The sequence below is a fragment of the Dendropsophus ebraccatus genome, chromosome 6 (genome assembly GCF_027789765.1).
Source record: "Dendropsophus ebraccatus isolate aDenEbr1 chromosome 6, aDenEbr1.pat, whole genome shotgun sequence".
Lineage (NCBI taxonomy): Eukaryota > Metazoa > Chordata > Amphibia > Anura > Hylidae > Dendropsophus > Dendropsophus ebraccatus.
In genome coordinates, this window is record NC_091459.1 from 66,598,962 (window position 1) to 66,614,249 (window position 15,288).

The 15,288-nt window shown below is 41.9% G+C and overlaps 1 protein-coding gene across 11 annotated transcripts in view; it reads left to right on the forward strand.

Moving 5' to 3' along the window:
* Positions 1-15,288, forward strand: part of DLG1 (discs large MAGUK scaffold protein 1) — a 187,632-nt gene that overhangs the window by 110,724 nt on the left and 61,620 nt on the right. For all 11 annotated transcript variants that reach the window (XM_069975086.1, XM_069975081.1, XM_069975083.1 and 8 more), the window contains 2 exons: positions 7,730-7,783; positions 12,332-12,382. In XM_069975086.1, coding sequence (XP_069831187.1) covers positions 7,730-7,783; positions 12,332-12,382 — 105 coding nt within the window. The remainder of the gene's footprint in view (positions 1-7,729; positions 7,784-12,331; positions 12,383-15,288) is intronic.

The following is a 15,288-nucleotide window of genomic DNA, read 5'->3' on the forward strand; positions in this document are numbered from 1 at the left end:
AAACCATAGGCAGCATAAAAATCCCAGATTTTATCAAAACCATTTGTGATTCATTCTAAACCAGCTGCACCATTTCCATTTCCGTTGTTCCTGATTGGTAGATCTTTCCCCATTTTGTGTCTAGAGAGCTCTGTCATTCAGGGTCAGAGACCACCTATCGGTCAGGCCATAGAGGAAAATGGAATGGCATTGTTTTGCTGTTTAGCTGGTTTGGAGTTGATCATAGATGGTTTAGTTATGGTAGCTTGTCATTGTTTCATGCTGCCTGTGGTTTGCATCACTAATAGAGTGTTCACAGAATTTACTAAATGTTGCACAGGTCTTTCTATGTCCCTGATTTTGTACTTTGTATGACTTTAATAAAAAGTACACGTGCAGCAGTTAGGAGACAAATGAAAGATAAATTTGAGCAATATTTTTAAATTTGACAGGGACTTCCACTGCATATGGTAAGGGAAAGTGTGTCTGGAAAAATTCCAGTGGAAACGTTTGAGGGGCAATGATTTGAGGTATTGAGGGATTTCCTGATGAAACATATGGGGGAAATACAGACTGGGCATGCATCATTCCTGGCACTCTCCACTATCAGTTTGTGGGCATGCATGTTTATTTTGCAGAAGGGGAAGAATGGCTGTCAGCTGAGCTAAAATAGTATCTGACGCTGCAAAGAGAAAAATGTTCTGTTCATTTAGAAAAAAAATAGATTTAAATTGAGAATTGTCCCCCAAAAATTTTTTAAATCAAGATTTTATTTTTTGCCCATATCTCCTAGCCCTAGGTTGCCCATAGCAACCACTCGACTCTGATTGGTTTTAATGGGCAACAAAGACCATTTTACTATTAGGCAGCTTTGGGTCATCACTTAATTTTGTTCTCCCTCATTGCTAAGCCTCTTAGTTCCTAGTCATCATTTTCTGCTGCTTTATATTCACACAGTTCCCTCTTCTATAACTCCTATTCCGGTAAAGGTATGTGCACACTACAAAATTCTCGGGGATGACTTCCCACACATTACGCTGGTCGCTCCCGCTTGACTCTCCGCCCATCCCATAGACTCTAATCTGTGCTCAGGCGGATTCCACCTTCTGCCCAAAGAATTGACATGACTTATTTAAATAGTGTGACCAATAGCGATTGTGGTATTTAAATGTCCAAATGACAGGTGTCACACTTGTCAGATGTCTGGTTATGGATTGATTTCGGTAGGCCGAACTGAGACTTTTGCAGTCAAAGGTCTATATTTACCGTCTGTATCTGCCAAAGTGTCTCTGCTAATAGTCTGCTAGCAGAACACTAATCCAGTTTATGGTTTGTTAACACAGAGAGATTTATCTGACAGATTTCTAAAGCCAAAGCCAGGAATGGATTTGAGAAGAGGTGAAATCGCAATCTTTCCTTTATGACCAGTTCCTGGTTTATAGTCTGTCCCTGGCTTTGGCTTCAATAATCTGTCTGATAAATCTCTCTGTGTAAACGCACCATTATCCATGCAATGCTATAAGAGCATTAGCAATCTAACGGTTGCTAATGAAGGGGGATCTGTCAGCTTTAATTCACATTCTAAACTGCTGATGCTCGTAAATTACGGTGAGGGCAAAGAGACACATTGTACCTTTCATACATCAATCTGTGATTCCAGAACACAGAAAAATGCTTTTATTCTCTGGTACTAAGAGTCAGAGACTTTTCCAAGCTTGTAAATATCTACATGCTGAATTGCTGCACTTAAGTAACTTATGAAAGCCTCTTTGCCTCTACCATAAAATAAAGGCATTTGTATGTCATGGACGCACAGGAAGATATATAAAAAGGTGCCAGGTGTCTCCTTGACCTAACAGCTATTTAAAAGTGTCAGCAGTTTGGAACATGAATTGCAACTGACAGATTACCTTTTAACCCCTTAACGGCATCGGGCGTAAATTTACGCCCCCGTGCCCTGGTACTTAGCGCAAATGGACGAAAATTTACGCCCGATGTTTCCCCGATCGCTGTGTGTTCACACACGTCGATCGGGGAAGATGGCCTGCTATAATGTATAGCAGGCCATCTCTGCTCGTCGGCACGGGGGGTGTTTAACCCCCACCCCCCCCGTGCCGACGATCGCTGGTATCTGCTGATCAATGCGGCGTCTTCGTCGGCTTGCGTCGGAAATCTTCGGAAATACTCGGGTCTTCGGGCTTTGGCGGGCCTCAACCATCTCCGGCAGCTTCGCTCTACTGCCCCCTAGCGGCTGATCAGTGAATATTATTCACTGATCAGTTGCTTTGGGTTAAAAAGATTTTTTTTTTATTTTTTTTATTTTACCAATTTTTTTTTTCCTTTTTATGCGCCCTAACACCGCTGAGTGCTGATCAGCATCGCACGTAAGTGCGCCGCTGATCAGACACTTCTCCTTTTTGGCGTATGGGCGCTTTTCCCCCCTATATCCTACCGCCACTGTCTGCTGATAAGTGCCGCACATAAGCGCGACATTTATCAGCAACTCCTTTCTTGGCGTAGGTATAGTTTTTCTTACTGTCCAAAAAAAACTTAAAAAACACTTCATTACACCACACTAAATAAAGTTTTACACTACACCACTACACATTTACATACCCCATATACTAGTCCCCATATAAAGATGGCCCCCAGGGTGTTTTCGGCGTTGGACGCATACGTTATTATTGCCTTCGACACCGAAACAGCCAGTGAGGATGATTGGGGGATCCTTCTTTCCTCCATTCATCCTCCTCCTCATCATCATCCAGTGACGTGTCTGGGGGTAGCGTAGCCCAATAAGAGATGACGTTATGGCGTGAAATTCTACAAAAACTGTGAGTACCTCAGGGTACACTTACAGAATTAGGGTAAGTGCACACTGCAGAATGGCAAAGGTTAACCCTTTGTGCATTCCGCAGCTGCCACCCGTCGGACTGATGCAGGCGTGCGTCTCCGCTCGTGTCATAGACTCCATTCTGTCCACGGACTGATTCCATCGTCCGTCCAAAGAATGAACACGTTCATTCTTTGGACAGAAGGCGGAATCCGCCCGTGCATAGAATGGAGTGTGACACTGGTGGAGACGCGCGCCTGCATCAGTCCACCGACGGGTGCCAGCTGCGGAATGCACATAAGGAATCTAACGAGGGGATATGGCCCCCTGGTGACTGGCACATTTGTGCCGTGAAAATGAAAAAAATTGTATTTATTTTCACCGCACATGTTCTACATATGTGCCAGTCACCAGTGGGGTCCATATGCTCACTGCACCCTTTGTTAGATTTCTTATGGGGTGTAGTTTCAAGAATGGGGTCACTTGTGGGGGGTTCCCACTGTCCTGGAAGCACAGGAGCTTTGTAATTGCGACATGGCCTCCATCCTCCATTCCAGCCTCTAAATGGCGCTCTGTCCCTTTGGTGGCTTGCCTTATGCCCATATGGCACATTATGTCCACATGGGAGGTATTTTCATACTCCGGGGAAATTATACTACACGTTTTGTGTTCATTTTTCTTTTTTAACCCCTTGTAGTAATGGAAAAAATCAAGGCTAGACCAACAAGTGTAAAAAATTTTTAATTTTTACACTAAATCAGTGATCTTGTCTTGATTTTTTTCATTTTCACTTGGGGTTAAAAGATTAAAAAAACAAAACAAAATGGGTAGAGCAATTTCCCCTGAGTACGAAAATACCCCACATGTGGACAAAAAGCGCCATGTTGGTGCAGGGTAAGCCTCCAAAGGTAAGGAGCGCAATTTGGCTTTTGGAGGCTGGATTTGGCTGGAATGGATTTCGAGGGCCTTGTTGCATTTAAAAGGCCTCTGTGTTGCCAAGACAGTTTAACCCCCCCACAAGTGACCCCATTATGGAAACTACACCCCTCAGGGAATGTAACAAGGGGTGTAGTGAGCATATGGACCCCACTGGTGACGGGCACAAATGTGGAACAATGTGGCGTGAAAATGAAATATTAAATTTTTTACACTATAATGTTGGTTTAGCCTTAAAGTGACACTGTCACCTCCTTTTTGCATTCTGACATCTCTACACAGGTGTAAAGAGTAAATTTAGCGGTTTTCATACCTTATTTTATATCATACATCATGGTGCTTGTTCAAGTAAAAAGTCATCTTTTATCAACTGCAGATTGTGTTAAGTGGGCGTGACCTCGCGGGATTAGCGCCACTTAGCCCCGCCCACAACGCCACATTTGGCCCCACCCCCTTGCCGGCCATTCGAACAGGCTGGCCGAAAGGTTTAGACCCCACCCCCTTTACGTCGGCCAACCAATGGATGTCAAGGGGGAGGGGCCAATGGTGCGGGGCTAAGTGGCGCTAATGCCGTGAGGCCACACCCACTTAATACAATCTGCAGTTGATGAAAGGACACTTTTTACTTGAACAAGCACCATGACGTATGATATGAAATAAGGTATGAAAAACGCTAAATTTACCCTTTACACATGTGTAGAGATGTCAGAATGCACAAAGGGGGTGACAGTGTCACTTTAAATTTTTAATTTTCACAAGGGGTTAAAAGAGAAAAAAAACCACACAAAATGTGTAGAGCAATTTCCCCCGAGTCCGTATGTACCCCACATTTGGCCATTTGGATTTTGGAGGCTGGATTTGGCCAGAATGGATGATGAACACCATGTCGCATTTACAGAGCCGTTGTGCTGCCAAAACACTGGAAACCCCCCACAAGTGACCCCATTCTGGAAACTACACCCCTCAATGAACCTAACAAGGGATGCAATAAGGATATGGACCCCTTGATGACGGGCACATTTGTACCGTGAAAGTGAAAAAATAAAATTTTGATTGTTAGATTCCTTGAGGGGTGTAGTTTCCAGAATGGGGTCACTTGTGGGGGGTTTCCAGTGTCTTGGCAGCACGAGGGCTCTGTAAATGCGACATGACCCTTGAAATCCATTCCAGTGAAATTCAGCTTCCAAAAGCCAATTGGCGCTCCTTCCCTTTGGAGGCTTATCCTGCGCCCGCTTGGCACTTTGTCCACATGTGGGGTATTTCCGTACTCAGGAGAAACTGCGCTACACGTTTGGTGTTTTTTTTTTTTTTTCTTTTATCCCCTTGTAAGAATGAAAAATGAAGGCTAGAACAACATTTTCGTGTAAAAAATTTAAATTTTCCTTTTTTACACCACATTGTTCTGAAAATCTGTGAAGCACCTGTGGGGTCCAGATGCTCACCGCACCCCTCGTTACATTCCTTGAGGGGTGTAGTTTTCTAAATGGTGTTCCTTTTAGGGTGTTTTTTACATTTTGGCACCCCAGAGCCTCTGCCAACCTCAAGTGGTACAGTCAGAAATGACCAAATATTACGGAGGCATTGAAATTCACTAGGCGCTCATTTATATCTGAGGCTTGTGGTTGTGTCAAATAGTGCAATAGGGCCACATATGGGGTATTTCTATAAACTGCAGAAACGGGGCAATCAATATTGGGGTGAATTTCTCTGGTAATAGGTTTATAATTATGAAAAATATTGGATTACAATAAAATCTCTGCACAGAAAATTTAAATTTTCAAATTTCTTACACATTTAGCCTTTATTTCTAGGACTCCCCTAAAGGGTTAAAAAACTTTCTGGATGTGCTTTTGCAGAGTTTGGGGGGTGCAGTTTCTGAAGTGGGGTGCTTTGTGGGGCTTTCTAACATACAGTCCCCTCAAATACACTTTAATGGTGCGTTCACACCTACAGGATCTGCAGCTGATTTTCTGCAGCAGATTTCATTTAAATAACTGAACACAACATCAAATCTGCTGCAGATCTGCTGCAGATCCTGTAGGTGTGAACGCACCCTAAACCTGAACAGGTCCCTAAAAATATCTTATTTTGAAATTTCACTGAAAATTTGGAAAATTGCTGCTAATGTTTTAAGCTTCCTATTGTCTAAAAAAAATGAAAGATAGTTTAATAAATGCTGCCAACATAAAGCAGACATGTTGCTAATGCTATTTGATGTATAATTTATGTGGCATAACCATGTTCTGTCTAAGCAGAAAAGTTCCAAAGTTGGAAAAATGCATTTTTTTCACATTTTTCCACATTATTTTGTATTTTTTTTATAAAGATTCGTTATGAGTATCGACTCAAATTTACCAGAAATGTAAAGTACCCTATGTCACGAGAAAACAATCTCAGAATCAGCCGGATAGGTAAAAGCATTCCCAAGTTATAAATTAATAAAGTGACAGGTCATATTCATAAAATTTGTCTCTGTCCTTAAAGCGTAACTGTCATTTCAGGGCCATTTTTTTGAAAACATTAAATATCAACAGTTCAAGCGATTTTAAGAAACTTTGTAATAGGTTTTATAAACCAAAAGAGTTTCCTTCTGGACTGAAAAAGCAATCTCCCAGCCTCCCCCCTAACTTCAGAAGAAGCAGGATTTCAGTGTCCATTATGTGGCTATGGAGAGGGGAGGGGCTGTTAGGAGTGACTGAGCACGGAGCAGTCCTGCAAAGCACAACACCCTGCAATCTTCTCTCAGTAAGTTCATAGATAAGCACTGACCTTTCTGACCCCAGAATCCAGCGTTTTAGGTGCCCAGAGAGTCTACAAACAGCTGACCTTCATGTCAACTCTTCCTGCTTCCTCATCTCCCCCAGCCCCTCCCCCCTCCATAAGGCCCCGTTCCCACTGAGCAAAACTAGCGGAATTCCGTGGCGGAATTGTCCGCCGCGGAATGCCGTTAGCCTCCCGCTCATAATGGGAGTCTATGGGAGGCACGCGCTCCTGCTCTGTCCGCGCTGAAGAATGAACATGTTCGTTCTTCAGCGCGGACAGGGCAGGAGCGCGTGCCTCCCATAGACTCCCATTATGAGCTGGAGGCTAACGGAATTCCGCTAGTTTTGCTCAGTGGGAACGGGGCCTTAGGATAGAATGGAGAGAGCAGAGCCCGTCTTCACTGGCTTCTCTGTAATGAAGACGTGTTTGCCTGATAATGCACAGATAAGAAGTCAGGGGGGGAGGCTGGGAAATTGCTTCTTGAGTACAGAAGGAGGCTTTTTTGGCTGATAAAACCTATTAGAGTTTCTTAAAATCGCTTATACTACTGATTTCTGCAATAAGAAAAAATATGACAGTTACACTTTAAGGCCATTTCAGGCTCTGTCCTTAAGGGGTTAAAAGGTATGTAAAAATCCCTCATGGTGAATATCATAAACAAAACAAAACAAAAAGGTAAACACCACCATAGTTTCCTTTTTCGGTCATGTCACATCTGAGATAAAATTAAATGAAGAGTGATCAAAAAATCCCGTCTGTACCAAAATTTAGAGATGAAAACTACACGTCATGGCACAAGAAATAAGCCCCCCAAACAGCTCTGCATACATAAAAATTAAGTTATAGGAATATGGCAGTTTAAAGAAATTTTAAAATATATATATAATTATTTTTTTAATTTTTTCTTGCAGATATTTTTTTGGAAAGTTTGTCCAGTTATTTGAAAAAAAAAAAACACTGTATTAAGAACTGCAGTGACATTTGAAAAAATAGAAAAGCGTGTGTATTAACTACTTGTAAAACATTTTCCTTTTTCTGTGCCAGGGACATTTTTATTTTGCTAAATATAAAAATAAAAAAAATAAAAAACTTCAAGCTTTTCTATTACATTTCATAACAGTCTATAATGTGCATTTTCTGCTCAAATGATATGAACATATATATTTTTTATTTATTGTAGAATAAACATTTGTAACCTTATATTTTCTTTGTTTTTAGGCAAATCCCCCACCTGTGATTGTAAATACAGATACCCTGGACTCTCCACCTTATGTAAGTCTTGTGGGAGCATTTTATGTTTTGATCGGTTTTAGGCTCTGTTTACACTACTGTCGTGGCTTTCGTTTATAGAAACTAGAGCAACAGGGCTGGAACTCTTGAACAGCTGATATCATCTGTGGGAGCACATTGACCACATGTAATGGGTTTCATTGTGATACAGAAAAAAAAAGGACAAATTTGGTCAGCTCTCCTAGAACACCATTCACACTAGGCAGGAGCACGTTGCTATGGCTGAAGTTGCAAACGCACAAAAACACACAAAAAAAAAAAAATGCAACAGCTCACCGCAATGGCAAGATAGAGACCCACTACAGACATGAAAATAGTTAAAAGCAGCCCCTCCCCCCAAACTGCCAAAAAAAAACTTCCACAAAAATAATGAGGCTCTTTGTTACCATTTGAAAATGGTGTAAACTACCCACACGTTACGGTGGCCTCATAACGGGGAAGTCCTACACTGTACTATGGCCTCTCCATGGCATGAAATGTGCCTTTTTTTTTACGGATGGAACCTAATAATTTTGAACTGTTTCAAATTATTTAACTATCTCCTTCCCCTTCTTTGCTGATCTGCAAAAAAAATAAGGATTACGGTTGCAATACAGGTGCATTACAGATACATTTTTGCTAACATCATATAAGGTCCTGAAAAACTACTGAACATGTGAATGTAGTCTTTCGATAAGTTTGTTCATACCTGCTGAAAACTTAAGGGCTCATTGATTTCTATTGGGCTGTTCACACTGTCCGTAGTTTAATGGATCATCAAAGATTACTATCAAGCTGTAGTACGGACCATAATTATGATGTGGGAGCTCCCATACTGTTTGAAGTTTACCAAAATGTAGTGACACAGCTGCATGGTTATGTACTGGAATAGGTAATGTTACCTTCATTGTATTGCTCAATTAGGGTCTCAGGGTCTATTTATACACACACATATCTGACGGATTTTTGAAGACAAAGCCAGGAATGGATTTAAGAAGGGGAAAATCTTCAGTATTCATGACCTGTTTTTTGTTTATAGTCTGTTCCTGGCTTTGGCTTAAAAAAAAACTGTAAAAATGTACAAAATATTCTCCCATTTGCTTTATTCCAAAGTTCAGTGCTATGTCCATTACTATTGTTCGTATTTCATGTAAACTTTGCATTCATCCGTAAGGTTAACATGTAAGTGTCATGCAAAAGTAATTTTTCTGACATCCCCAAATATCAATAATACAAGCAATTATAAGAAACTCTGTAATAGCTTTAATTAAGCAAAATATTTTACTTTTGTAAGGGGGGGGGGGGGGGGGTCGACGGACGTGAGTGAGCACGGAGAAAAGTCAGTCCTGCAAAACACTACATCCTGCACTTTGCTCACACCAAGCTCCCAGATAAGCACTGACCTTTCTGACCTCTGAATCCAGATTTGATGTGCCCAGCTGCTTGTCTCCTCTTCCTGCTCACTCACCCCCCCTTGACCCTTTCATAGGTTTTAATAGCACTCGGCAAACCTGTCTTCACTTTGCTTCTCTGTAATGAAGACTGCTTTGCCTGATAATGCACAGAGAAGATGTGAGGGGGGAGATGAGAAACACGGCTGTGGAGTCAGAGTCTGAGCTAGTTTTGGCTGGAGTCGGGGAAAAAAATGTTCTGACTCCAGCTTTAAAAAAAATCTTATACAATTAATATCAAAACTCAATTCTAAATTGTTCTAAGTTTTGCTCATCAATATATATTATGAGCAACATTCTAATAGGACACTGGCCCTATTACATAAGGGTGGTCATGGGAAAAGTTGTCAGTCATTATTTGTTTCTGAGCTGGAAGAGTCCATTGTGTGGGGGGAGATCTGTGCTGTTCTATTCCTGGATGCTGGATGACTGTATATGAGCAGCAGTGTAATATGAAGATATCCTGTGTAATATAGAGGAGGAGGAGGAGAAGACATAAGTAGTGTAGCAGTAACCTCTGTCCTCAGTGGTGTTTTTCTTCAGTGTTCTATGGCTGCAGCAGGCTGTGTATGTATGCTATGGCTGTAGCAGGCTGTGTGTGTATGCTATGGCTGCAGCAGGCTGTGTATGTGTGTATGTACTATGGCTGCAGCAGGCTACGTGTGTGTATGCTATGGCTGCAGCAGGCTACGTGTGTGTATGCTATGGCTGCAGCAGGCTACGTTTGTGTATGCTATGGCTGCAGCAGGCTACGTGTGTGTATGCTATGGCTGCAGCAGGCTACGTGTGTGTATGCTATGGCTGCAGCAGGCTACGTGTGTGTATGCTATGGCTGCAGCAGGCTACGTGTGTGTATGCTATGGCTGCAGCAGGCTACGTGTGTGTATGCTATGGCTGCAGCAGGCTACGTGTGTGTATGCTATGGCTGCAGCAGGCTACGTGTGTGTATGCTATGGCTGCAGCAGGCTACGTGTGTGTATGCTATGGCTGCAGTAGGCTACGTGTGTGTGTGTGCGCTATGGCTGCAGCAGGCTGTGTGTGTGTATGCTATGGCTGCAGCAGGCTGTGTGTGTGTATGCTATGGCTGCAGCAGGCTGTGTGTGTGTATGCTATGGCTGCAGCAGGCTGTGTGTGTGTATGCTATGGCTGCAGCAGGCTGTGTGTGTATGCTATGGCTGCAGCAGGCTGTGTGTGTATGCTATGGCTGCAGCAGGCTGTGTGTGTGCGCGCACTATGGCGTGCCCCCACACCCACAGTGACCCCTCTATATTGCTATGTGCGACCCCTCTATATCACTATGTGCGACCCGTCTATATCACTATGTGTGACCCCCTCTATATCACTATGGCTAACCTCTATATTACAGGTATCTGGCATTGTTAGCAGTGTTTGTGTGTATGGTGAATATTTAGTTAGAAACTAAAAGACCACCTGCTCCTTCTAGTCTAGTTGTGAGTTGTTCAGGACATGGAGACTGGAGACTGGCTGCATCCACTGCGCACACAGGAGAATTTGCTTCATATCTTTCCTTATTCCCTCAGAAATTGCCCCAGGATCATGTAGGACATTAGGGAGAAGCAGCTGAGCCAGTGTGATAAATAACTCCCCTGGTATATGACTGGCCATTTATGAAGGAGTCTGAGTCGGTCCTGATAAAATTCATGAGTCTGAGTCGGTGCTGCGGCTTACAGACTCCACAGCCCTGGTGGGAAAACAGCTTTTTGAGTACAGAAAGAGGCTTTTTTTTTTTGCCTAATTAAACCTATTACAGAGTTTCTTCTAATCACTTCTACTATTGATTTCTGCAAAAAAAATAATTTAAATGACAGGTACACTTTAAGGTTAAGATGGAGCATGCTGTTTACAAGCAGAGCTGACAGATGCAAGAGGCAAATAGTTAGTCACTGACTATTGCCAGGCTAATGGCATACCAGCTCTTCCCTTGCTGTTCATTTCTTTATCAACAAAACTGTCCAATAAATTTTTAGTATTTGTGAAGTTTAAAGTGACTCTGTACCCACAATCTGCCCCCCCCACCCAAACCACTTGTACTTTCAGATAGCTGCTTTTAGTCCAAGATCTGTCCTGGGGTCCGTTCGGCAGGTGATGCACTTATTGTCCTAAAAAACAACTTTTAAACTGGCAGCCCTGTGTCAAACGGTTGTGGCCTACAGTATCTGTGCCCTAACCTTGCACCACCCCTCCGTCCCTTCTCCCCATTATTAGGAATGACACTGGCAGGATATTTCCTATTCCTCTGCAGTGAAAACTACACAGCCCATGTGCCGTGCTTACACAGGTGATGAATAGGAGACAATCTGCCTGGAGCATTTCTAATGATGAAGAGAGCGGGGAGGAGGGACAGAGAGGGTGTGCCAGCCTAATGCATAGTCATTCTAGGCCACGCCAGTTTAACACAGGGCTGCAAGTTTAAAAGTAGTTTTTTAGGACAATAACTGCATCACCTGCCGAACGGACCCCAGGACAGATCTTGGATTAAAAGCAGCTATCTGAAGGTACAAGCAGTTTGGGGGGGGGGGGGGGTCAGATTGTGGGTACAGAGTCGCTTTAATATCTTTTGGATGTTTTCCCAGTGGTTTCATTAGAAATTTGTGCAGTATCATGTGTCATTCTCATGATGGTTAGCTAGACAAAATTGCACAGTAATAAAATCTTGATTTTATTTCTTCTGGATTTTTTTCTCAACATGAGATCAACATGGTGGTTTTACGTATGCAAATTTCCCTGTAGCCATCTGTGGATTTTTGTCACACGCCAACATACAATGCTAACTTAAAGGGGTTATCCTGTGCTACAAAAACACGGCCACTTTTCCTCCTCTCTTGTCTCCAGGTCAGGTGCAGTTTGCAATTAATCTCCATTTACTTCAATGGAACTGAGTTTGAAACCCCACCCAATCTAGAGACAAGATAGGGGGAAAAGTGGCCCTGTTTTTGTAGCGCTGGTTAACCCCTTTAACAGTAAAGTTTGGGGCTTATGTTTACAGCTGATTATTGTCATGTAAAAAGCTCAGTTTGTTTCAAATTTCATGGTATTTTCGATTTACACTACCATGCTAAAATTCTTTGTTACGTTACAGGTGAATGGAACAGATACAGATTATGAATATGAAGAAATTACACTTGAAAGGGTAAATTTTTAATAATTTTACCTTTTTAAATATATTTACATTTTAGACATTTGCTAAGAACTATGGATCTGCTGTGAGTTATTATTTAATATAGGTTGTGTTACTGGGGGTATATATTTAAAAAAAAAAAAGTGTGATAACACTGGAAACATCTGCAGCCTATGTTTCAGTTGTAAGAAATATACTGCAAGATAACCTTACATATTTATATTGAACATATTTTTTTATTTCCTACCATCCTGAATACAGTTTCATATTTTGACATTATCACTTTGTATCATTTGTTTGCTTTAAACTGCTGACAAGAATTATGAAATCACCACTTTGATAAGTTGTTTATCCTCCTTTTTCTTTTTTCATAGCAAATACACAGGTCATAGGTATGACATACAATTGTGTTTAACCCCTAGACGACCCTGGACGTAGGGTTACGTCATGGAAGTCTGTCCCCAGACGACCCATGACGTAACTGTACGTCCTGGGTGTTTCTCCCGCTATGAAGCGTGCTCCGGAGCGGAGCGCGCTTCATAGGAGGTGGGGGCCGGCTGCAGTGAGCAGCCGGGACCTCACCGGTAATGACACGCTGCAGCGATCGCGCTGCCGTGTGTCATTAACCCCTTAAACGCCGCGACCGCGCCGTTTAAGTGTAAGTGACAGGGGGAGTCCCCTGTCACACTGCGGGGGTCCCGATCGGTAAAACGGACTGCCGGAGGTCTCTCCTCTGCCTCCGTGCGGTCCGATCGGCGATCTGCTACACTGACTCTCCACAGGCAGGCTCAATGAGCAGATCGCTGATCACACTGATCAATGCTATGCCTATGGCATAGCAATGGTCAGTGTAGAAATCCAAGTAGTGTATGTAAAAGTCCCCCAAAGGGACTTCAAATGTGTAAAAAAAAAAACGTTCAAAACACTTATTACACTACCCCAAAACCCCTCCCCCAATAAAAGTTGAAATAACCCCCCCTTTCCCATTATATAAATAAAACATATAAAAATAAATAAATAGATAAACATATAATATACCGTAGCGTGCGTAATTGTCCGATCTATTAAAATATAACAAGCGTCATTGTGATCGGTGAACGGCGTACACGAAAAGAGGGAAAAAAGTGCGCGGATTACCGATTTTATGTTACATTATATATTTTAAAAAAAAACAATAAAAAGTGATCAAAACGTCCGATCTTCACAAATATGGTATTAATAAAAACTAGAGATCATGGCGAAAAAAAGGACACCCCATACAGCCCTGTAGGTGTAAAAATAAAACTGTTATAAGCGTCACAATAGGCCCATTTTATTAATATTTAATTGCCAAAAAAAAGGATTTCATAAAAAAAATACATATATAACATTAGAGAATCTGTGTAAACCTGCATATGGTTATGTTCGGTCTGACCTATAGAATAATAGTGTCATGTCGCTGTTACCATATAGTGTATTACGTAGACACAGGAACCCCCCAAACGTTACCATATTGCATTCTTTTTTACGATTTCACCTATTTTATATCTTCATAAATAATATATTTGGGATTCCGTCATACATGTTATGGTAAAATGAATGACGCCATTACAAAGTACAACTATTCCTGTAAAAAACAAGCACTTACATGGCTTGTAGATAGAAAACTGAGAGTGCTAGAGCTCTTAGAAGGGGAGGAGGGAAAAACGAAAACACTAAGATCAAAATTTGCGCAGTCCACTGGGTCATTTTGGGCCTGGTCCTCAAAGGGTTAAAAGGGTTATCCAAGACCTGAAAAACATAGCTGCTTTCTTTAAAAAAAAAGGTTGTGTATCGTATTACAACGCTGCTCCAGTCACTTCAGTTAAAGTGAGCTGCACTACCAAATACAAACAAGAATGGCACTGCTTCTTTATGAAAGCCTTAAAGTTTTACGAATCCTTTATAGCCCTTTAAACATTTTGGGTTCATGAAATACACAAATCAAACAAATTAAAGTAAATTATTTAATTAAATGGCATATGTTTTTTCAATCAAGCACAGTATTCTCAAACTTAATCTGTTCTTGAAGGCTGTCCCAGAACTGAGCAGTTCCACAACCAAGCAGTGTTTTTCCATAGGGAATCATGTAATTACATTTGTTTTTTTTACGCTGCATGGGTCAGGTGAAGAGAGCCTGGTCCATGGAGTGTAAAGAGTAAGAGTTCACTTACTCTTCCTGGCTCCTGTGTATGCATATGCACGTGCACAGAAGCCTCCAGTGACAATGATGTGACTGTCACTAGAGACTGTAGTACACGTAGACAGGACCCAGTAAGTGTAAGTGAATCCTTTTCAAAGAGCAGACAAGCACCCATGATTTTGGTGTTCTGCTCCTCCTAGGAGTTAAAAGGTGATGATGTGTACAGCATTACAACTTAACCCCTGCCTGGCTGGCAAACTGAGCTGGCTTAGCAGCAGCAGTACAGATAGTGCTCCCTGTAGAGCAGACGTTTTCTGCTTCTGGACCTGAAATCCCATTTAGAGGAGTAGGGAATCTCTTTATAATGAAGGAATTCTCTGCTGTAAAAATTGGTACCCTAAGGCTACGTTCACATTGGCGTTTGACCATCCGGCACCATTCCGTCTACCTTTTCCGTTGTAGAGTAGGCAAAACGGAAACTGTCGGATCCGTTAAAATCCCCATAGATTCCCATGCTATTTTAGTGTGCTCTGTTTGCCCTAATTGTGCTCCGTTTGCATGCAATCCGTTCAAGATCCGTTTTTTTGAACAGAAGAAAAAAGTGTTTGCAGTATTTTTCTTTCCGCTTAAAAAAACGAATCACGAACGGAAAGTGCACTTCCGTTTTTTTTTACATTGTAGTCAATGAGGACGGATCTAAAACGGAAGGTATTTCCGTTCACATCCGTTTTTTTTCATCTGTTTATGCACTGAGCAT